At 40.4% G+C, this 24442-nt stretch overlaps 1 protein-coding gene across 2 annotated transcripts in view; it reads right to left on the bottom strand.

Moving 5' to 3' along the window:
- Window positions 1–24442, bottom strand: part of abcc5 (ATP-binding cassette, sub-family C (CFTR/MRP), member 5) — a 52537-nt gene that overhangs the window by 22483 nt on the left and 5612 nt on the right. For both annotated transcript variants that reach the window (XM_013132949.4, XM_029114352.2), the window contains 13 exons: window positions 18451–18602; window positions 17856–18011; window positions 17023–17167; window positions 13911–14144; window positions 13338–13511; window positions 9879–10026; window positions 9370–9518; window positions 8491–8598; window positions 7169–7498; window positions 6139–6210; window positions 3655–3779; window positions 2313–2385; window positions 1880–2083 (listed from right to left, as the gene is read on the bottom strand). In XM_013132949.4, the coding sequence (XP_012988403.2) occupies window positions 1880–2083; window positions 2313–2385; window positions 3655–3779; window positions 6139–6210; window positions 7169–7498; window positions 8491–8598; window positions 9370–9518; window positions 9879–10026; window positions 13338–13511; window positions 13911–14144; window positions 17023–17167; window positions 17856–18011; window positions 18451–18602 (2070 nt within the window). The remainder of the gene's footprint in view (window positions 1–1879; window positions 2084–2312; window positions 2386–3654; window positions 3780–6138; window positions 6211–7168; window positions 7499–8490; window positions 8599–9369; window positions 9519–9878; window positions 10027–13337; window positions 13512–13910; window positions 14145–17022; window positions 17168–17855; window positions 18012–18450; window positions 18603–24442) is intronic.

Here is a 24442-nt window from a genome sequence, read left to right as displayed (position 1 = left end):
TTTGTTATTCACTTAATTTACAATTGATAAATATTGTTTTTTCCCCCTCCTTCAATCTACACAAAATATTGAATGACAAAGCCAAAACAAGTTAGGGAATTTGTGTCCATTTATTGAAAATGGGAAACATGTAATCTAAGGCTCAAAAGTATTCAGACCCTTTGCCATAACACTACACATTGAGCTCAGATGCATTCTGGGTCCTTTGATCATCCTGGAAATGTCTCAAGAAGATGATTGGAGTCCAACCGTGGCAAATTAAATTGATTGGACATGTTTTAGAAAGGCACAAACCTGTATAAGGTGCACAGTACATGTCAGAGCAAAAACGAGGTCATAGGCATAGATCTGAGGAATGTTATAACAAATTTTAAAGAATTGAGAGCTCCCATGCGCACAGTGGACTCAATCATTGTGAAGTGGAAAAAGTTCGGAACCGCTTAGACTCCCTAGAACCGGCTGTCCAGCCAACCTGAGTAACCAGGAAAGAAAGACAGCCATCACTGTAGCACGCCATCAAATCAGGCCTTCATGGTTGCATGGTTAAACAGAAGCCACTACTGTGTAAAAGGCATATGATATGCCACCTGAAGGACTTGCTAGGCAGGTCAGTACTAAGGGAAGGATGAGCCGAGCAAGGGCGGTCCTTGAAGAAATCCTGTTCGCTTTGTATTAGATTCTCAGACTGGGGCGAGGATTCATCATTGAGCACGACAACAACCCAAAGCACACAGCCAAGACAATGCTGGAGTCTATGAATGTCCTTGAGTTGCCCAGCCAAAGCCCGGAACTGAAAATCTGTAGGGAGTCCTGGAGATCAGTTTCCCCATCCAATTTGACAGAACTTGATACTTGACAGAGCCTGATATGTAATTAATTGTAAGTTCTATAAAACACCAAAATGTGGAAAATGGGGTCTGAATACTTTTCAAAGGCACTGTATATATGCTTACATGAAGACAAAGCTGTTAGGCTATATTGAGATAATAGTTAAAGGAGCACTTGGGGACCTTTCTATGGAAGTGAGATTTGTTTCACACATTACTGGCCAGAAGGAGAGTTTTTCTTTTGCACAACAAAAACCCATGGTATAAAATCACTGTGTGAACTGAAGGGTGAGCGAGATCTGACAGGCACAGAACACGACATGATCAATATTGGTATTATATTGGTATGAAAAGTGTATTTTTCAGGTTCTAAGAATTATTATTGTATTCTCCTATCACCATATTGAAAGAGGCAGCATCTATGTTTGCTATTAATTCTGAAACGTGTGGTATTTTATGAAGAGAATAATACAGAGGAAGTAGATTCTGTGACAAAATTCTAATTTGCTTGTGCTAGATTGACGTTAAACACGCTGCTGCTAACAGTTTAGCTTTTCCACTGACAGTTTGCCTGGCCCTCACTGGCACAAACCCATGGTCCTCTGCTTTGCCACACATATAACTGACCTCCTTGAAAACGTTCCAAACGTTGGAGCTATGTTGAACAGGCTTTTTTACTAGCCAAGGGCTACTAATAATATTTAACAGTTGTTTTGCATGGACAAACATCTGTCAGGTGAGCGCAGGTGGAACACACTGATTCATTTCGAGAAGGTACAGACAATTTCCCAGAAATCACTGTCTGTGCTCTCACAGTACAGTTTTTATATATAGTCCCGTCTCTCAACTGCTTCTCCGCTCTGCTCTATATTGTTTATGCACTCCCTCAACTGGTCGTCCGTTCACTCTGTGTGAATTTCTGCTAGCTTGGTATGAATTTTTGGTCTCTCAGCTTGAGTTTCTGTGGGTACGACTATTACATGGCTTCTGTCTGCACTTTTGAGTATTATGTAGTTAGTTTGGCCAATAATGTACAAAACATCTGTATTCACCTGCAGCTGGTGAGTGACGAAGATGATAGTCTTGTGGCGGAGCTGTTTCTTGATGGCGTTGTTGAAGATGTGGTTGCCCACATGGGCATCCAGTGCGCTGAGGGGGTCGTCCAGAATATAGATGGCTCGGTCACTGTACAGAGCCCGTGCCAGGCTGATTCGCTGGCGCTGTCCGCCACTAAGGTTGGCACCACGCTCTCCAATCTGAGAATAGCAAAAGGACATACATCTGTCATAAATATAATAACATATTTAAGAAATTAAAGACTAGAAAAAGAGGTTTAAAGCTTTTTTCTTTTTAAATCCACAAAGTTGTTCTATAACGTAGCCAAAATGCCCCAAAGGTCTTATTGCTTGAGGTGAAATGATAAAACATGGAGAAACAATTTACATGGGACAACATGAAGTCTAGCAGTTGATTCTTAATGCTCACCTCAGTCAGATCGGCATTGGGCAGGATAGCCAGGTCAGGTCTCAGACAGCATGCGCTCAGAACAGCCTGGAATCTGGACAGGGGAATTATGCTTATAAGCTAATATTGGGAAGTTGTTAAAACTTCTCTCTGTTAATGTAACTGAAGACATATTTTGGCAAAATGTATCTCCTTCTCAAGAACCTAATATTTTAGTCAGAACCAATGTCAACACATCTGCTCCCTGGCTAAGTGACACACTTAAAGCTCATACAAGTGGGCTTCATGCAGCTGAGTGAAAATGAAGGTTAATAAAACTTCTGAATGACTTCTGAATCATGGTGACCCTAGAAAAACACCCTGTTCATCTCTTCAAATATTAAGCCAGTGATTTGCTTCTTTAGTTAAATGGTCCACAGAATTTGTATAATACAACATCAATTGAAGAAGTGGAGCAGATACTAACCCAGACATCTCATATCTGGACTACCACATCTCACTGTTGGTAGGGCTCCTGGCATGTGCCACCAAACCCCTGCAACCCCTCCACACTCAATCCACAGGCGTCCAGTTGAAGCTTGACTACTGATCACCAATGAAAACCCACCCTCAGTACCTTCACAGAATGCTCAAACCATGCATCGCAATATGAGCTTTGTTCTGACACTTTTGTTGTCATGCCCATTTTACAAGAACATTGGAAACTTTTCCATCCAACTGCACAGATTGACATAAAAATGGTACCCATGAATACATCGGATTCTGGGGAAGTAGATGAAGGGCCTTATTATCCAACTCCAGAAGTATGCCTGTGGACAACTTTGGCCCATCAGTTGTAAATCCAATCCAGTAGCACTGGAAGAAATTAAGAGACCACTGCAACTTTTTCTTGCCTTTCCAAAAACATAAAAAAGGAAAGTTTAAGTGAGGAACAGAAGCATAAAATTTGCAGTGGTCTCTTAATTTTAATCCTTCTGTTCCTCACTCAAAACCTTCCTTTTCAACTTTTTTGAAAAGGAAAGAAAAAGGTGCAGTGGTGTCTTAATTTTTCCCGGAGCTGTATTTTAGAGCTAGCACACCTAAATCAACTTATTAAGCCTGTGTGAACTTTTCAGGGGCGTTAGCTTGTAAATAGATCTAACACACTGAATGTCTGGGGGTCCTCAGTAGATGTTTAAGAATCACTGACCACTGTGGTCTACAAAGATGTCTGCATGGGTTCAACTTTGACCCTCTGCCCTTTTTCACAAACTCCCTCCTCTCTCCTACCGGTCTCCTCTTCACTGTTCTAAAATAAAATAAATAACCTACAGAGATTCATTTGTCAAAACAGAACCACAAGCAAAGTATTGATTTGTATTACCTTTCCTCCTCGTACTCTTTCCCAAAGAGGATGTTATCCCTAAGAGAGGCATTGAAGATCCAGGCCTGCTGGGCCACATAGGCAAAGTCTCCGTTTACTGCCACTGTGCCCTCCAGCAGGGTCATCTAAAGGTCATGAAGGTCTCAGGTCAGAGGTCACATATTAACATCCTTGAGTTTTCCAGCCAGAGCCCAGACATGAATTGAACATTACTGGAGAGACCTGAAAATGGCTGTCAAGCGACATTCCCTATTCAACCTTACAGAGATGAAGAGGATCTGCAGAGAAGAATGACAGCTTCTCCTCCTTTACTCCTAACCTTACTCACTGGTAGCCATTGGTTTTTCAATCAGCATTTTCTCTAGATTGAGGCCTATTTGAAACCTTGCACAGGCCTGGTTTTGCTGGACAAATTTGCAGAGCGTATCCTGAATACCTTGTGTTTGGGCTATACGTGCTTTACATCTAAATAATTTGACAAAGCTTGGAAGCCTTCTCCTGAATCAGTATTGTGAAATGAAACATTTCTTACTGATAGATTATCTAACTTTGGCAAATGTATTTCAATGAATCCTCCCCAGCAGCCTCCCTTCATCCCTCATTCTGTAAGGAAATACAGTAAGTGCTATGTTGGTGACATGTCTAACAGAGCAGAGTGAGATCATGTGAATTAATTTTATTTTGTAAGCAATAGAGATAGCAGCACTGTACCAATAGCATTAATAGGATATGGTTTCAGGTTCAGACACACATTGAGGTAACAAGCTAACTATACAATGCATCCCACTGGCACAGATTGTCATTTTTGATGGTATTTTGCATCCATCAGCCAGTTTGTGTTTTCCCAATATATTGAGGAAGTCTATGGGAGCATTTTCTTCCGGTCATGACCAAATTATGCCTTTTGAGTGGCAGCAGTAGGTGCACAGCAGAAATGTACCAAATTGCCATTTGGGTCTTTGCATGTGTCAGCAATAACAAATAAGCTGCTAATAGGCAAGTCGAATAAGAAACCTCTGTGATATAATTGAGTTTGATTTCAATAAGTGATCAGTCACATGGATTACTAAATCAATAGTCATTATTTGCTTTGTACCTACTGGCACCAATGCAAGCATCTGTTCATACTTAAAAAATACTTGCTAGAGAAAGTAGGATCTACCTTAATATAACAAGCATGAAAAGCTTTAAATTACTTATATTATATTTTTCATACATTTCAAATTCTAATACAGATTGTCTTTACATTACAATACAGTACACTTGTTCATTGTATCCGAAACGTATATCCGTGCGGAACTGTAGCTATGAAATTCCTACACGACATCCTCACGTGATTGGTCAGTTTTTGTAAAACCACTGCCCCAATTCCGTTTGGATTAGAGGCTGGCCATATCCGATCCGAAAATATGCCGGAGATGAGGGTTAATCGTATCTAAATTGTGTCGGATACCTATCAGACCAAAAATGTATCCCAAAGACAGAAAATGCCCATTCTATTCCCACATATGAGCAACAAATTGCTTTCTAGCAGTTAATGTAAGCTTTTCACATGCATTTTTTTATAGTTGGGCCAATCAAATACATGGTTTAATATCTATCATTTAAAACATTGAGAGTAGTGATCGATGTGGTAAAAAATTCACTACGCATCTCCCCAAAATCTGCTCTGTCTTCTGCTAATTTGTGCTCTTTCATTTAATAGACTATTGCTTGAGCATATGAGTCACTTGGCCAGTGCACAAATGTAGGTCTATAAAAGTACATGTGGGCTGTCATATAGTAGGCTAGAATAATAACATGAACTGTCCCTCCAGAGCTGCGGAGCTTCTGAAAGTAGTTTTTCGACACCTCCTACACAGTCAGCCTTGTTTGATACTAGCCATTGTGATTGCAAAAAAAATATATCTTACCAATTCATTTACAACAGTCCTAACCACCATGCCTAATAACACGAAAGTATCTGATTGCATTATGTCCATGGATTTAGTAAAATATAGGAACAATATTGCAAGTTCAGTAGGAGCTAAAACCAGATAAGACATTCAGAGAAGAGAAATGAAAGCTAAAATAACCTGTCCTGAACAACATGCAAAGTGAGGAAAATGTAAAGGAATTTGTATGCAGTCGCTATTTCATTATCATTATGCTTGATGCAACTCGGGACCCGATGGTCAACCATAATGTTGTATTCAACCGGGTTGGATAACAGATCAGATTCTGGATCAGATTTTGGAAATGCCTGTGAAAATCTCTACAATAAAGCACAATGTCTAAGATGCTTTTTAAATCAGAAATGTTAACATTCTAGAATTGCATCTGTAAATAACAGAAGATTATGCGATACATTATTTTTTTTTTATATGACCATAGAGCAATTTGCAGAGCTGTGCTACTATGGTCGGAGTTTCATTTAAGTAAGAGCACATCACACTCAGTAAAACACACGCATCCAGCGCAGCAGGCCTGTAAGATGGATCTTACCTGTCCAAGTATAGCAGAGATCAGTGAGCTCTTCCCACTACCCACGCTTCCGCAGATCCCAACCAGCTTTCCCTGGAGGTAAAGTGGGACTTGATATTGTTTTTTGTTTTATTCACATTGTACAATGTACGCATTGGCAGTGGAAACATGGATCACAGTGCACACTACTAAACTATGACGGTTTCTGAATCTGTAGTTTCATTCTTAAAATCACCTGTACTCAACTGGCATACTGCAGGCACGGACCGGACCCAAAACCGGGTCAATATGGACGGTCGGTTATGAAAAAAAGCCTGGTATTATATGAACACATAAGAAAGGGCAAAATGTGTAACATTGACGGGAATTGGCAATCAATGTTTAAAATATACTCTCAACCATAAAACGTGTTTCAACAATTTGGGATCACACAAGCTAAAATGTGGGCATTTGTTACTATGCTGAAAAATGTATCCATTAACCACATAGGGAAATATTGGAGTACCCTAGATATAAACAGTATAGTTACTTTTTACTTTGTTTGTTTTTAAGACACCTGCAGTTTGTGTTACGTCAAATACTTTTTTCTTCAAAATTTTGCAGACCTCCTGAGATTTCTTCCTGGTCAATCAGTCAGTTTGCATTGACTTGTAGTCTCCTACTCGCATCAGACCCACACAGTACTACCATCCCCTCCTCCATAAACCACCTGGGACTAACTCATTTTATTCCAGTCTCATTCGGTATGGGAAAGAGAGGGGAAAGTCCTTTAACGGTTTAAAATTCAGTCCTGTAAACATTAGAGGTAGGATTCTACACACGTAGAATAACTTTGATAGCAATTCACTGCATGGCTCATAATGCCTTTCACCCACAGACACCTGGCGTCAGGTATCCTGGGGCATGGGACAAAATATTCAGGCAACACTTGGGATGCAACCATTTTGTTTAACCACCAACACCTCAAAACATCTGGCTGTGTGCACTGCATAGAGAACCTCTTTTGGCCCACTGAACAGCACAAACTCCTACCCACAGACTAACCAGCTACCTGCTGCACGGTGAGGTCTACGCAGTGCAGGGTCCTCTGGAGTCGCTGGCAGACGGTGGGGACTGGCGGGGGGTCGTCCCCAGGGATAGACAGTGTTTCCGCCTCCCCCTCCTTCAACAGACGGCCTGCCTGCTCCCCCATCTCCTCTCGGATGGGCCTCCGCCGCCCGTGCCGCTGCGTGGTGCTGACCGACGGCGTGCCGCGAGGTGTGGGCTGAGCGCTGTGACCCGCTGTCTCCCATGCCAGACTGGCTCCGGTCATTTCCACAGCGACATGGGGATCATAGGGCTTGTCTCGGATCATCTCCACCTCCGCCATCAGGAATAAGCTCTGGTAGACCAGGGGAAAGAGATGTCACAGTATAAACAAAGTAACCAGGTGAGCTACAGTAGAGCAAAAAAGTATTTAGTCAGCCACCAATTGTGCATGTTCTCCCACTTAAACACCTGTCCACAACCTCAAACAGTCACACTCCAAACTCCACTATGGCCAAGACCAAAGAGCTGTCAAAGGACACCAGAAACAAAATTGTAGACCTGCACCAGGATGGGAAGACCTATATACCACAGCATACACTTTTGCCCCTCACAACATTTTGTGACATGGGACAACATCTGGTGGTTTGATTATGATCTATGAACATCAATTTAACACCAATATCAAATCCTTGTGATATAATATACATGTGAAAGGAGATTCCTTTCCTAACAAGTACAGGACTTTTTAAGGGTCTAATAAGAAAGGCAGGCTATAGAATCCCCATTATTGTGGTTTCATCTCTGTGGGTCATGTAGTCCTAGTTAAGATCTGTCATAACTTATGTATGCCTTGTCTAGTGGCAAAACTAGGCGCTCCTTATGGCTAACCATATGTTTTTTATTATTATTTGTGCATCCAAACATTGCACCCACAATTTTATAAATGGAGACATCTGTTACAAGAAGACCAAAAGTGTCAGGAGATTTGGCGACTCTCAGTTAAGTAGGCGCTAGGATCTGAACTTGTTGTCTGAATTGACGATTGCTTGAGTTTGAGTTAACAGCAGTTCATTTAACTATGTATTGATGTGAATGCAGAGCAATTTTGAGCCAAGCAGGAAAATGGCCTTTCAGCACCCGAAGCGGTGCGTCTCTAAGCGCTCACATTCTCTGACAGGGAGGAACTAAAGACATAGGGGTGTGTGTGTGTGTGTGTGTGTGACAATGAGATATGTTTTCTTTCCCTACTTTCACAGCACATTCCCTTCATCCATCTCATCCATCCCTCAGTCCCAACGTGACCTGAACAAACACATCCACAGAAAGAGACAGACAGAAAAATACCTTGAACCTCTCCATAGCAACGGACGCTTCAGACAGGGACTTGACAGAGAAAGGGGTGACTTTCAGGGCAAAGGTCATGGCGTTAAAAACAGTTACCACTGTAAATGCCTGTGAGGAGAAAAAAAGAACACAAGGACAATCCACACTCATTTCACGGTATTTGTGATTTATTGTCGTATACTTTGTCTCTTTCAAGCAATATTTAGTCACCCAGTCGCTAACATGGTGTATGTATACCACTCAGAAAGATTTGTCGAACTGTGTGTAATACACATGCTAAAGGTTTAAGTTTAGAATGGCTGCTAGGGGCAGTAGTTGGTGCATAGATTTAAAAGAAGTAACATTTTGTTAGGGTGTCTTGGTTGGGGATGGTGGCTAGGACTCCAATGCTCGAGATTTAAATATTATATTTCAATAATATAAAATATCACAATATTTTGATTCTCTAACTATAACAAAATGGGAGCGTTACCTAACCTTAACCTTTTTTGTCTAACCTTAACCACATTGGATGCGTCAACTAACCATATCCATTAACCACTGTTTGCAGCGAAGTGCTTCCCTCCACATACATCCGGGTCACCCACACAATGTCACCAATGCAAATTTGACAGTCCATTTAATGAAGATTGTAGTGCGTACAGTGGTCAAGCAAAAGATGATTTTAGCGTGGGCATTGCCACAGTTCAACATTTATTTTTCCCATGGTATACATATACCATATGAGCAACCGAGTTCATATAGTTATTGCATCACTATGCCAATCTTGTAATTGTTTGGGATGGAAATATTGATCTAGATTCTCACCCTGTTCAGTACAGCTTATAGGGCCTTGGTCATAACTGTTATATAGTTCCATTTTGGAGACCATGTAGCTACCTGCGCTGCAGTGAGATCGTAGCCCAGCAGCATGTGTGTCGAGAACGTGGCCACGCTGGCGATCACCACAACAATAGGGGCCACGCCCACTGTGATGCTCTGGAAGTAGCCGGTCCTCTCTAGGATGACACGCTCTTCCTCTCGAATTCCTGCAGGGACAAATAGGTCAGTCAACTGCTCAATCACTCAACTACAAAAACAAAGAGTCAGTCAGTCAGATAGTCAAACAATAAACCAATCAGTCAGTGAGCCAGCCTGTTGGTAAAAGGATGGTCATGCAGCAAATAAAAACAGAAAGAAGTCCACACAGGGCTTTGCAACAACTGACCACGGGCCTTTGCAACAAACAGCATGACTAAATTCAATATGGTAATGTAAACACTACTGGACATTAATTCAAGTTTTTATTTATATTGCTAAAATGAATGTCTCTAATCCCCCATATATATTAAATAGAAGGTCTTGTCATTTTATAGTCAGAAGGACAGAAATTACATTAATTTACTTACTGCGCACATCCTGGGAGAAAGCCTTGACCCAGGCATACATCTTGATGAACTTGATGTAATTAAGGATCTCGTTCATTTTTTGGACTCGCCTGTCCGTCACAGCCACGCCCTTCCTCCTGAAGTAGGCCGTCAGCCTCGAGCTGAACATCTGCAACAAGAAACATGCAGAATCTTTTTTTATGTATTATAATTCTTTCGTACAGTGTGATAAGTTAGCTCACTTAAGGGAGTAAAAATGTAGGTGACTGAATGAAAGTACACAGCTTTTGCACACCTGCAAATCGCCCGGTCCAAGGACCTCCATCAGGTTATCTTACGAAATCACAAGAGGCCATCTTAAATACTTAAATAGGGTCTCGCATCATATATATGTCACTCATTGAATAAATAATGAATATTGACTACAGAATGGTGACATATGGAAGATAGTTTATACATTGCTAAGATTACCCATAATTATAATTCAAGGATAATAAAACACATGACAATAGACATTACTAACAAGATAGAGCAACAATAACATCAACAACCAGATCATATTATTTGCATATTCTATTAACCCATAAAGCTCTAGTGGGACTTCTAGAATCTGTCCCTAGACAGGAATAAGAGCAAAAAAGAAAAACAGCATTATTAAAGAAAAAAATTAAAAAATGCCAGGTTTTTGTGATGTAAAAGAATGAGACAAAGATAAATCATCTCAGAATTTTTCTACTTTTAAGGTGACCTATAATGTGAACAATTCAATTGAAAAACAAACTGAAATCTTCGAGGGGGAACATTTTAAAATAAAAACCTTACAATAACCTGGGTGTGCGTGTATGTCTATGTATATATACACTCCTACATTTCTTATTCTGATGTGATAGAAATAGCAGTCCATTTCAATTATTTCTCTATTTGTAATATATATATCATATATACACACACACACACACACACACACTTTACTTTACAGATCCTGACACCTAAGGGCTTGAATGATGAGTTGCTCAATGTATCTACAGTGGGGGGAAGTATTTGAAACACTGCCGATTTTGCAGGTTTTCCTACTTACAAAGCATGTAGAGGTCTGTAATTTTTATCATAGGTACACTTCAACTGTGTGAGAGTGAATCTCACATTGTATGATTTTTAAATAATTAACTTGCATTTTATTGCATGACATAAGTATTTGATCACCTACCAACCAGTAAGAATTCCGGCTCTCACAGACCTGTTAGTTTTTCTTTAAGAAGCCCTCCTGATCTCCAATCATTACCTGTATTAACTGCACCTGTTTGAACTTCTTACCTGTATAAAAGACACCTGTCCACACACTCAATCAAACAGACTCCAACCTCTCCACAATGGCCAAGACCAGAGAGACATCAGGGATAAAATTGTAGACCTGCACAAGGCTGGGATGGACTACAGGACAATAGGCAAACAGCTTGGTGAGAAGGCAACAACTGTTGTCGGTGAGGGATCAGCCCAAAACTACACGGCAGGACCTGGTCAATGACCTGAAGAGAGCTTGGACAACAGTCTCAAAGAAAACCATTGTCCAGGCCCGTCTGAAGTTTGCCAATGACCATCTGGATGATCCAGAGGAGGAATGGGAGAAGGTCATGTGGTCTGATGAGACAAAAATAGAGCTTTTTGGTCTAAACTCCACTCGCCGTGTTTGGAGGAGGAAGGATGAGTACAACCCCAAGAACACCTTCCCAACCGTGAAGCATGGAGGTGGAAACATCATTCTTTGGGGATGCTTTTCTGCAAAGGGGACAAGACGACTGCACCGTATTGAGGGGAGGATGGATGGGGCCATGTATCTCAAGATCTTGGCCAACAACCTCCTTCCCTCAGTAAGAGCATTGAGGATGGGTCGTGGCTGGGTCTTCCAGCATTACAACGACCCGAAACACAGCCAGGGCAACTAAGGAGTGGCTCTGTAAGAAGCATCTCAAGGTCCTGGAGAGGCCTAGCCAGTCTCCAGACCTGAACCCAATAGAAATCTTTGGAGGGAGCTGAAAGTCCGTATTGCCCAGCGACAGCCCCGAAAGCTGAAGGATCTGGAGAAGTGGGTATGGAGGAATGGGCCACAATCCCTGCTGCAGTGTGTGCAAACCTGGTCAAGAACTACAGGAAACGAATGATCTCTGTAATTGCAAACAAAGGTTTCTGTACCAAATATTAGGTACTGCTTTTCTGATGTATCAAATACTGTTACAGTTGAAGAGTACCTATGAAAAAAATTACATGCTTTGTAAGTAGGAAAACCTGCCAAAGCGGTAGTGTATCAAATACTTGTTCTCCCCACTGTAGTTCTGTGTGTCTCCTTCCCCTTTTTCTATGAATGGATATATATAGGTTTTTTTTATTTCTATTTTGCTTTAATCCTGTTTTTCTTTTTTCTTATTCCTGTCTAGGGACAGATTCTAGAAGAAGCCCCACTAGAGATTTATGGGTTATTAGAATATGCAAATAATATGATCTGTAAACGCATTCTATGTTTCTACTGTTTTAATGAATAGTTGGTAATCACATAAATGAGTACACTACCATAATTAATTGTGCAATTCAACTAACCATTCATAGCCTATCTTAGCCAGAGTAGTGTTGCCAGATGGAATAGCCCAATGGAATAACACAATGTCTGGCAAATAAATTTTTAGCATTGGGCTTGCTTGCTTGCTTGTTTCAAGTGTTGTTTATTAGCTGATAGGAGCTAAGGGGCTAGCCTGTGTGTATTCTGTGAACAGTACCTCAATGCAGCAATTGCACTTGCTATATCTCAAACATAAATGGAGTTACAACATAACTTGGACCCATTTGTGATTTGTTTAAAATAGCAGCACCAGTAGGCTACATTAATCAAAGACCCACACTAAGACCACAAATTCCTCTTTTGCTAGAAATGCAAAAGGGACAGATTAAAAAAAAACATAGACGCACCTACATTTTTTATATAATGATATAATTGAAATTGACTTTTCTTTTTCTATTTTTAATATAAGTTGATAAGAATCCCCCCCCCCAATTAATTTTTTTAATAGAAACAAGAATTTATACAGCCCCCTTCAGAGTAATTTATTCACCAGGTATATTGACAGAAAACATAGCTCTTTATTGTACAAGAGAAAGTACTGCACTAAGGAAAAGTTGCTGGCCAGAGACAAATCTCAACATGTTTCTTTTTTAAAAGTAGCCCTCATACCCTAAACGTTTAAAGATCCCTGCAAATGCGCATTTATGTATAGTATGTTTTTAGCTGTCCGTTATTGTCCATAATGGTTGTGGTTAATTGTCAGCGCTAAATACAAAACTTTACCAGAACCATTGAATTGTGCATATACATGTATTTCTGTGACTAGATTATTCTGCTTAGTATCAGATGTGCCAGCATAGACACCTGTAAATGTATCCATTAATGTACAGTATATATCCACTTTATACAAGTATGTGTGCGCTTCTCACCATGGCAGGGTAGAAGAGGATGAAGACCGCCGAACCCAGTAAGGAGGTAGGACCCAGTATAGCCAGATTGAAAGCCATACCAAGCACAGCAATCAGGGGCCCGCCTGCCAGCAGACTGCCCACAGCTGCTGCCTCAAACATCCGCTGACCATCGTTAGAACACATGTTGATCAACTGCAGGGACAGATGGTGTAAAAGAGTGGGAGACAAAAACAGAACAACATGAAAGTTTGAAAGAAAGTGAGGAAAAACTGTTAAAAAGAGAGAGGAGTAAAGAGAGGGAAAGAGAAACAAAAAGAGACTCACATCAGTAAATATTTACCTCACCTTTATCTCAAATGCCACATACGCATATTACCACATTGCGAATCATGTGTCCCAGAAACATTGGCGGGCTGTTTTGCCTTTGCTTGCATTGCGTTAGAAGGTTGGGCTCGAGCGGAGCTATTTTTAAATCATTTCCCTTTGTTTATTTAGGTGAAGCCTAAATGGAAGCTAGCATTATCACAAGACTACTGCCTCTACAACATCTGAAAACCCCATCTCTCATGCCCTGCCTCCATCTTTTCTCACCTGGCCCATGGACTTGTCTCGGATGCTGCGGAGCCGCAGGATTTTGTGGAAGGCCATGGTGAGGATGGCTCCCCGCAGGCGGCTGCCCGTGCGGTAGTTGAGGGCCCAGGTTAGCGCCAGGGACCAGGAGCGGATAAGTTCAGTGCACAACAGCCCGAGGACCAACACCAGGCCATAGGGCAGGTCAGGCACAGCCTGCTCGGTGTACTCCAAAAGCCGCTTTACCACAAAGGCCTGGCAGGAGAGGAGCGGACAGGGAGAAGAAGGGGGGAAGGTGACAGAATATAGGCCGCGTGATTGACAGCAACACCTTGTCCAAGAGAGATCTACTGTACATCACTCATTGCCACCATCTCGTTGGCTATCTATTCCATCTTAAACAGTCATGCCATGACTACCGCACTGTTATCTGAAGAAAGAAACTCAACAGTTCCTGTTCGGTTTGGAGACAGCAGCCTAATTTTCATTTGTTTCCGCTCTCACCCTTTACCTTTCAGTGGCCCTTTGCTAAGATTTTTTCAAGATCCTTCAAAAAGGAAGCAGAGAAACAGTGAAATATTTTGACACCGCAGTTTTTTCGGCACAGAGAGAGAGAGACACAGAAAAGCACATTGGAACATGACATCTACTGTTTGCAACATCAGTTAAACACATTCAAAGATTGACAGATGATACCTTCAAACATTATACCTACAGTCACAGCTGGTGCGGTAGAACAGGGGTGCCGCGCGGTTATTTCTAAAAAAAGGTCTGGAAGTTAACGTCAGCAGATTAAACAGACAAAGACAGAGCAGAGCGAACAGAAAAGTCTGTCTGAAATATAACACGCACACACGCACACACCCACATCCACACCAACACTAATTCTAATGAAAGTGTATCAATCCAAAAAACATGGAGTATCAGTAAACCTACAGTGTTGATAAATGCATATGTTTTATTGAAATAGGCAAAAAAAGAAAAAGAAAAAAAGAGCACTAACAACATGTAAATCTATCCTAAACAGTTTGCCATAAAAAAAGTACCCAATCAGAACCAGTGGCAAAGATAAATGAAGGTTGCAGACATCAGAGGTACCAGTTCAGAGTCCTTTGTAAGGTATGGGTATGTAGTCTTTTTAGGTTTTCTTTTTTCCATTTTGTGTCCTCTGGGAAGAGATGTGACATCTCATCATATTTAGTTGAGTCTCCCCTTGTGTCACTGTCCAGTGATGATCCAGAGATGGTGAATAGGGTGGGGGAATAACACAATTTAACAGTGCCTCCATGAGAAATGGTGTTCCACAAGCAGACCAGACCAACAAGGCTTTTAGTGACGGTGAGGATTTTAGTTTGCCCCCCAAAAGAGTCTGTGGATACAGGCCTAGTATTTTCCACTCATTCAATCTGAGATGTTGAACAGTCCAACAATAATTCACATTTAGAGGGACAACTGGTTTAATTTTGAGGCACCAATGTGAAAGTCTGACTTTGGGCAAAAGCTTTGGTTTAAAAAAGCAGGTTCTTTTCAGTGATCAAACAAAAGAAAAGGCATTGGACACTGCATACAAACATTAAAATAAGAACATTGTTAATGACACCAAACTGCCTTTTACAGTTCTCTGTGGTCACCTATCATCAATTTGTATGAACACATTTTTATGAGAGAGAGAAAGGGAAAGATGGATAGAGAGAATAGAACATACGAGAGAAAAGGAAAACTCTTGATCCAGCCCTGCATGAGAAACATGCCCTTACCTCACCAGCTTTCTTCCCCAGGGTCTCTGCCCGCTTCATTCTCAATTTCTCGCCGAAGGGTTTAAATGGACGCCCTGTGGAATCTGAAGAACAGCCTCTGTCACACGCCACCTTGCATGGGGGAGCAGTGAGCACAAACACCTGTATGCCTTGCCCTCGCCCCGCCCTCAAACTGCCCATCACCCCCACCCCCTAATGTAGATTATATCAATTATCATGCCAGCTTGTTAAAGGAACGTTTGAAGCTAACTGGTTGCTTGAACCTGGGCGAGAGACACAGATGTGTTGCTGTGCTTCTATAGTAAGGGGAAATGAGGCCCTGATTTCCTTCATACAATAATATGACTGAGTTTTCATCAACCGAGAGAGTTAAGGGTGAGGGCAGAGGATTGTGCAGTACCCATCTTCAGACTGACACTGTCTGGTTTGAAGAGGCTTGCACGGCTTGCAAAATTCTTTAAACTTTTCAGTTGCCAGGTTTTGCAGAATATCCCAATGTTTTCCCATCAGGACTTAGGTAAATAAATGGGAATTTTCTGGAAAACATGAGAATTTGGGGAAAGTCTAAAGATTTTGCAAGTAAGTAGAGACGGAGTAAGGCTCACTGTGTTCCCCGTGGAAGAGAGGAGGATGACAGAGACTATCCTTGGAAAAATAGCACTGGTAAACCTAACATCTGAGTTGCGTTCATTAGGGCAGGGAATAAAAAACAGTTTACAGCAGAAAACAAAATTGAATGCTTATTATTTGTCAGGTAAGGTAGTCCCTTCCTGTTTCAGAACAGTTTTATTTAGTTTTGAGCATAATGAACGCAACCCTTTACTCTAAAGCACATGTTCTCAACTAGGGAAGGCCTACAAACACCAGAATAACAAAAAACACAGCTGTAGGATGGACAATTACAATCCTAATTGCAACAAGTCTGTCTTTTTACAGGGACTACACAAAGTAGCCCTCTAAAGGGCAACAGAAATGAGCACTGTTTTTAAACTATATGTTGTTAACTAAAGAACAGGGGTCCACAATTTCCATAACTCTGAACATTGTAGTCTCTTCAAAACAATAGATTCCAGTTGACACAGTCTGAATCCAGAAGAATAACCCAGCTCTAGTATCCAGTTCCACTGTTTCAAATGAGTTGTCAGTAAGGCACAAATCAGACCACACTTTGACAGTGAGATGGCAGGTAACGCATTTAACACTCACCTTTAGGCCTCAGCCTTGATGAAGAGAAGGGGACAGAGGCAGGGGATTGACAAATACCCTGCTAATAACATAATGTGAGGAGAGAGACACAGAAATAGATAGAAAGAGAAAAAGGGAGAAGCTACTGAGATTATGCCAGATCAGGAGGAAGATGGGATGGAATTACTTACTGGGCCACTGAAGCCGGCTAGCTGGGTGACCATGAGGCAGAGGATGGAGAGAAGCAAGCGAGTCCGACAGAACACCCAGACCACACTGCAAAGGGAGGCTTGGTCCCCTTTCACCCTGCGCTCCTCCTCCCACAGCCCGGTCAGCCTGTGCGCACAAGGAATCAAACCTCAGTCAACCGACAACCACTCATTTCATTTCCCCATTAATGTCATGGACTGTAAAAATAGATGTAGATTCAACAAACAATGGCAAATTAACCAGTTCAAACAGCATTAACAGTGGTTTTATATCAAAATGCTTGTGTGAAAATACTGTTGGGCTAACTCAGTCCTAGTGCACCAGGTGCCCTTTATAATGCTGAAATCTGAAAACAGCACTCTCTCCATTCATGATCAAGTCCTTAAACCAATTGAAAACAAAGAAAAAATTATCAATAGAAAGAATTGAGATCAGTACAAAGCCCCAGTGTATTGAGATCAGTACTAAGCCCCAGTGTATTGAGATCAGTACTAAGCCCCAGTGTATTGAGAGCAAGACAAGTCTACATTGTGTTTTGGACCCTCACTGCTTATTGTCTGTAGTTTAGTCACTTCATCTGAGGCAGTGGCGTCATTGGACGTGCGGGGAGAGGTGATGAGTGGAATGAGGGGGGGATCATCGTTTCGTGATGGTTGGCGAAAGAGAGGCTTTATCTAGTTGGGGGATGGCATAATGGGGCATTTATGTCTTTGTACTGAGTATATTTTTGTGAAGGTTGCAATTCCTGTATCTTTCTGTACATATCCACAAAGGTAATAATGAAACCTTTGTGTGCGCAGCGGTCAATACTGACCTACGACGGTTGACCTCGCAGCTTTCGAACTGGGACACTGCCCACACGTCCTCCAATAGCAGGTGGCCTTTGCGGTGGGCGCGCACAGCCAGTGGCGTTAGCCAGTTGAAGGTCATGAAGGAAAAGAGGCCTGCGTTGTCCACTGGGTGCTGGTGCCTTTAGGGGCAGTGGATACAGATAGAGCACAGATCATAGGGGTTTATTGTTTTGGTTCTGTACCCCAACCTGTTGGACTTGAAATTAAGCAATGATTAAGATGTTAAAGTAAAGAATGCCAGCCTTACATTTTAGAGTAATTGCATCAGTAAACTCTCTAGGAATTACAAGCCTTTTTGCACATAGTCTACCCAATGTAACCAAAAGTAAATTGGACAAATCAACATATTCTGAAAGTTGTCATATTTGAAACTAGGTCGCAAATCATTTGCATTTGAAAACTGCCCAAAGTCTATGACCTATAGTCATTACTTGACCTTTACAACCAAGTTTTGCCCAACCGGTAAAACGTGCTTAAACTCTGCTATAAGCACTTTAAAGAAAGTTGAATTATACAAAACCAAAATATGTCAGCATGTGGTGGCGGTGCATTGCTTACTTGCTGGTTGAGCGTATAGGTTTGAGGACGCTGACGCTGTGCTGGTATTTGCTTCGCACTGTGTCCTCCTCCAGCTCTTTCATGTGGGGCACAACTCTGCCACCGTCCAAGGACAAACCGCCCTCTGCCCTTGCTGCTGTCTCCAGTGCATCCTGGGATCAAATGAGAGAAATATATTTTTACAAATGACAAAGGATGAGGTACAGAATTATCACTGTATAGTGGGGAACAGAGCTTGAAAAACCTTTACAAATAGTTAACGGTGTTATAACCCATATTCATTTAGAAAATAAAAAGTTAATTACATCACAGATATTCAGTAATCTCCCTCGCTTCTATTATATCATCAGATTAAAAATATTTCCAGCAATGACAACACATTTCTACATTTATTTTAAACTTGACTCCAGGACAGGGTTCGGCCAAGCTGTTCCTGAAGAGCTCCAGGGTTAGCAGGGTAAGAAGAGTTTTGGTACATATTTAAGGCTGAAACACTTGCATTCATTTGTTCAAATAGTCCCTATTAGTTTTGACAGTTAATGTAATGAGCTCACTCAGACATGACTGCTAAAAAAAAATGTTTTTTATAAAGTGTCTTCACAGTCCGGAGATAAAAATAAGAGTTGCCTGTCATCAACTATTAGGTAATCATTTTGCTGCCCCATCCCTCAGGTCCCAGAGGAAGGAGAACGCAGAGCACAGTCATCCACAATTCAATTTGCACCCTATTCTCCTAAATAGGTGGTATTTTTTGAGGCAGACAAGACAGCTGTAATAGCAGCCACATTGAATGGCCCTGGGTCATATTACTATTTGTTCCTATGGATGATCTGTTCCCATAACCCAGTGTTCATAATGCTTTAGCGGACATTGAGCTGTAACGTCTTAAAATAGAAAAATGATAAAAGCCACGTGTGTTTCTGTACTCAGTGCTATGCATGTGATGATTTTTTTTTCAGCTGTGGATTGTTGTTACTCTGCAACTACTGTCACTGCTTTCCGGCTGGGCTCCAGGGCTGAGTCCCAAATGGCACCCTATTCCCTTAATAGTGCATACTGGTGCAAGGTAGCTAAGTGGTTAGACCTGTGGGCCAGCAACCACAAGGTTGCTAGGGAAATCTGAGCCGACAAGGTGAAAAATCTATCAGTCTGACACACCCTACCCCCTCCCCATGAATTCTGATATGAAGTTGTGCACCACATATACCATTTGGAATACAGGCTCTGTTTGATATTGTTTAACTGATAGTGTCTCTGTGACCCACTATCAGTTACACAGTCCAAGACTAAAAATAGAAATCAAAATCTCCATTGTGGTAGTTTTTTTTGTCCAGGACTAAGCTAAATCTGTGTCTGCAAAATCAGACCATAGATTTTAGATCAAGACTTAATTATGACTTCCTTCCTGTCCATGCTTTACAAAAAAGCAGTTTGGGAAAACATTTGGGCTGGCAAAGTTTTAGAGCAATTTCAACCCTTATTGTTAAAGCCTGAGAAAATGCAGTTGGCAATGATGACCAGCTAGTGAAACAGATTCAAGATCCCCCGGCTTAAAACGTGATTTCTGTTGCTCTCCGTTCCTCCCTCTTATTTTATTTGGGACACGTTTTAAACCCTTCAGGATTACTCACGTCGAGAGAACACTGCTTTTCTTAAGAGCCACACTCAAAGATTAAACAAGAGCTGCAGTACATCTGTGAACACTCCCCCATTTGATGACATCACTGACCTTTCTCCTCAAAAAGGACCTTGAAGAAGCCCTTTCATGAAGGTGTTGCCACATAGCTGAATTTTTTCTCTTAAACTAGAAAGCCGTTTACTTTGAGTGCATTCTTATCTACATCTACAGACTTAAATAACAGCAGAGCCGTTACAATGGCCATTAATAATAAAAAGACAAGTCTCCCAACCTGCACCACAATAATGGGCTTTATGGAGAACATTGTCAGATTTAAAAATGTAAATGTTTATTAAACGATATTTCAGACATCTCTCAGATTGTCCTCAATTGGAGTAAAATAAAACGATTGTTTAATATAAAGACGAAATGTGGTTTCAAATCAGGGAAGCAGGACCGATCCACATAAGGTACTTGAGAAAAATCATGAGACCATAGATTTACTAGGAAAATGTATAAGAGCAGGTACTTCAGGGTTACTTGATGCAAGACAAACTGAACAGATGGTACAGTGAATGAAAAAGATTGTGAACGACTGCTATAGGCCAATGCTTAAGATGGATATCATTGTCAGCCTTATCTATGCTTAGTTTCTGAACAAAACAGATAAAACACCTGCAGTTATTTGATCAATCTATAGTTGTTGTAAGGTTATATATGTCTTTCTCCCCGAATTTTGTGATATCCAATTTGTGAATAAGGCCTTGCTTCATCGTAGCAACTCCCAGCAGGTTCCGAGGCGGTTAATGTTGAGATGGCATTCTGGTTGTTATCACACTGCTAACTCAACCAAGGACACTCTACGGCCCTCCTCCCTGAATGAACTCAGAGGCACCCAAGACACAACAATGAATCGCATGACCCGGCAAGACAACAATATCTGATTACTAAACCCCCAACTAAGACAGTGCTGACCAATTGCACTGTCCTCGATGGAACCCCTGGGCTAATGAGAGAGCACCCTGGTCTCGAAATGATGCAGCTTACCGCAAAGGCAGAAGTCTACACAACCTTATTAAAAATACATATTTTCTTTATGTAAAGGCTGAAATCATGACAATGTTGCTTCCATGCACGGTGAGGAGTAAGGCTCAAGGGGTAGAAAATTATCCATATAGTTTCTATAATAATAATATTTTTTTTTTAAGTCCTAAAAAAGTGGTTCCTACAGAAATACTGTCAGAAGAGATCCAATTCATAGACTAATACAAATTCTATAGGATGATTACAAACCATGATATAAAATGTTTGACTATGAAGGCCTAATCACATATTTACTCCTTCCATTAAGGTCAGGGGATTTCCCTGTCTGAAATTCCAATATAGATTTTAAAAAATGTTATGCTGAAATATGCAGTTTATAATGTCATCTAGCAGACATTATAAAATGCAGATTAAATGGAAAAATGCAGTTACTATTATACTCTTACTAGAACAAAAGCCTATGATAATATAAGTTGTATATTTATAAGCGCATAATTTTATTTTAATTCTCCATTCCGCACATGAGATAGGTGATAAGTGTACGCTATAGGCCTACATTTTTGTAAAAATAACAAATAATGTCTGCGCTTTACTGTCAAGAGGGGAAAACCAATGTTACCCAAGTCAACATAAGTGGTTAGAAATTAATGGATTGGACAGAACAGTTCCAAGATTCAAGTGTTCTTGAGTCCACAGGCTTCAACCATGAATGGTCATTCTGAGGAACTTAAAGATGCCTCCAGTCTCTCTGGATTAAAACCCTAATAATAGTGTATTGAGAATCTAAAAGACAAAATGAAAACGGCCATCTGGTCTTTTAATTAAATGGGTAGATAATGCAATCGATGTGCTTGGTGTTGCAACCTCCTGATAAAAATGTAGAAGAACTACCGTATTCACTTCCTTTTTTAAATCACACCAAGCCTGGTCTTATCACATAAAAAACAATGAGATAATCATATAGGTACCATGAATGAAATCGAGACTGTCACAATCACGTATCAATTCTCTTTCCTGACCTGGCACCTCATTGGAAAAACCAGCTTCCTCTGGAGGTTAGGATAACTGCCCATTTTGGGAAAACCCCTGAAACCCTACCTTTTCAAAGAGCACCTAAAATAGTTTCATGGCCTCAAAATCTGTGGTCTGTTGTCTTTGTGTACTGCTTATTATTTGTATTGTCTTCTTACCAGCACTGACATTTTTTTCTGTATCTGTGGTTGTTTCATCTAGCTTTCTTAAAATGTATGCACTTACTTTACTCTAAGTTGCTCTGGATAAGGGCATTTGCTCAATTAATAGAATGTATCGTAGTAAAAAAAAAAATCAGGTATGGCTAATGAGAGATATTTTAGTTATTTATGACAAGTTACTGATCATGACATTTACAGCAGAGTCACATAGAATGAGTTGGTCACATAGAATTAGCTACTAAGCTGGCATTTTTTACAAGGAGCATGTGCTACCTAGTTGAAAAATAAGAGCACAGAAATACATTTAGGAACACAATTCAATTGTTGAAGTAAAGTTTTGTTTATACGGTTTAACCTCTCATGCTCTTCACTATATCAATCAATAAACAATGTTTGGTTAGAATCAAATATAGAATTGCATTCATCCCGCAAGCTAATTCCAGACTGACTAAGCAGGGCCATTATGCTATCACAAGTTATTTGTGTGATTACTTGCTAGTAATTAAAACAGCAGAAACAGGTTTCTGGGTAGAAATTGGTAATCACACGTACATGAAAACTATATTTTATGAATTCTCACACCTACATCTTTAGTTGCATATGCAATCGAAATTGTTTCACTATTGAGCCCTGCTTATTGTGCTTTGTCAAATTCCAAGGAGGATCAACTTGTGCCCAGCCCTCTTTAGGTCAGTCCAAAGATTTTCTATAGGATTGTTAACTGGGCTCTGACTGGGCCATTCCTGAAAATTCATCTTCAGGAGTCATACCTTGGTTGATTTGGCTGTGAGCTTTAAATAGTTATCTAAATGTGGAAATTCTTCTTTAACATTGGCAGTTACAGTTACTGCTGCTAGCATAATATCCTGCTGCTAGAAGAACGGTAATGAATCCGTGAATGGCCATCACTACATGTAATGGCTTTGAAATAATTTTATACCACTATCCTGATCTGTAACTTTGAAGATCCTGTAGATATTTTGTTATCTCCTTGAGGAAGAAGAAACCTTGAAGGAAAGCATACAAGAAAAGCTTATTTTATTTAGGGCAAATCAGAATAACTTCAGTTGAAGTCCGGTGATGGCAAATTGCCTTTGAACATGATTTGTCTAAATTTCACCCTTTAAATCAACAAAATGCATTAATAATAAGGGTGTGTTGAACATATTTGAAAATAATTACTAAGAAATTATTAAATAAAATCTTTCAAAAATGTATAATATAAAATATAATATTGACACCCAAAACACCCTAGAATAATTGGTAGCACAGCCTTTGGCCATGTTTTTGGAACCGACACATTTATATTGCAATTCCAACCCATTTATATTGCAGTTTAGATCATAATTTGATTAATCGTGCAGCCCTAGCGTGTCACCAGAGCACAGGGTCTCCTGGTAAAAAATACCATGATATTTATCAATATTGAATTATATAAGAAAAGGTTCTGTGAGACAGAAAACTTTTTGGGTCTTCCACTGTATTTTCTATCTTCAACTCAACAAGTTTCTTCAAACTTCATTGTGACATTTTTCACTATCTCCCAAGATATCCATACATTTTGGACAACAAGAAATTCCTGTTACTTTTTTATTCATGTTTGTTTGTTTTTATTCTAATGATACTGTTTTTCTAAGGAAAGACTGCTATTGCACACAAAAAAACGGCGTAAACTATTTTCCCAGATGTACTCAAACTTGTTCTCTTTGTTTAATTATGAATTAGCATATGGATCCTAGTCACTACTTGCATAAAATATTAGGCTAATTACAATACTTCAAAGACTAGAACCTGTGCAGGGTTATTCAAATCTAAGGCAGTAGGCTTGGAGTACAAATGCTTTACTTTTATACTCAGTGATGTGCTTCGGGTCCCTGCTATTGTGAAAATAGCAATGCCGACTGTCTGAATACAAGCCAGTATCTCTATTCCTGTGTTGATTAGAAAAAGGAATCGTGAGCATGCAACCTATAAAGTAAACTTGTTAACTGTAACACGTCAACCTACTAGTCCAGGAACCCCTATTATATCTATTAAGCTGGCTTTACTTAATATCAGATCTCTCACCAACAAATCATTCTTGGTTAAAGACATTACAATATCCTACAACCTTGATTTTATGTTTCTCACTGAAACG

This window comes from Esox lucius, chromosome 1, assembly GCF_011004845.1.
Source record: "Esox lucius isolate fEsoLuc1 chromosome 1, fEsoLuc1.pri, whole genome shotgun sequence".
In the NCBI taxonomy this organism is placed as follows: domain Eukaryota; kingdom Metazoa; phylum Chordata; class Actinopteri; order Esociformes; family Esocidae; genus Esox; species Esox lucius.
Note: the sequence above shows the minus strand (reverse complement) of the source record. Positions and strands in the feature narration are given on the sequence as shown.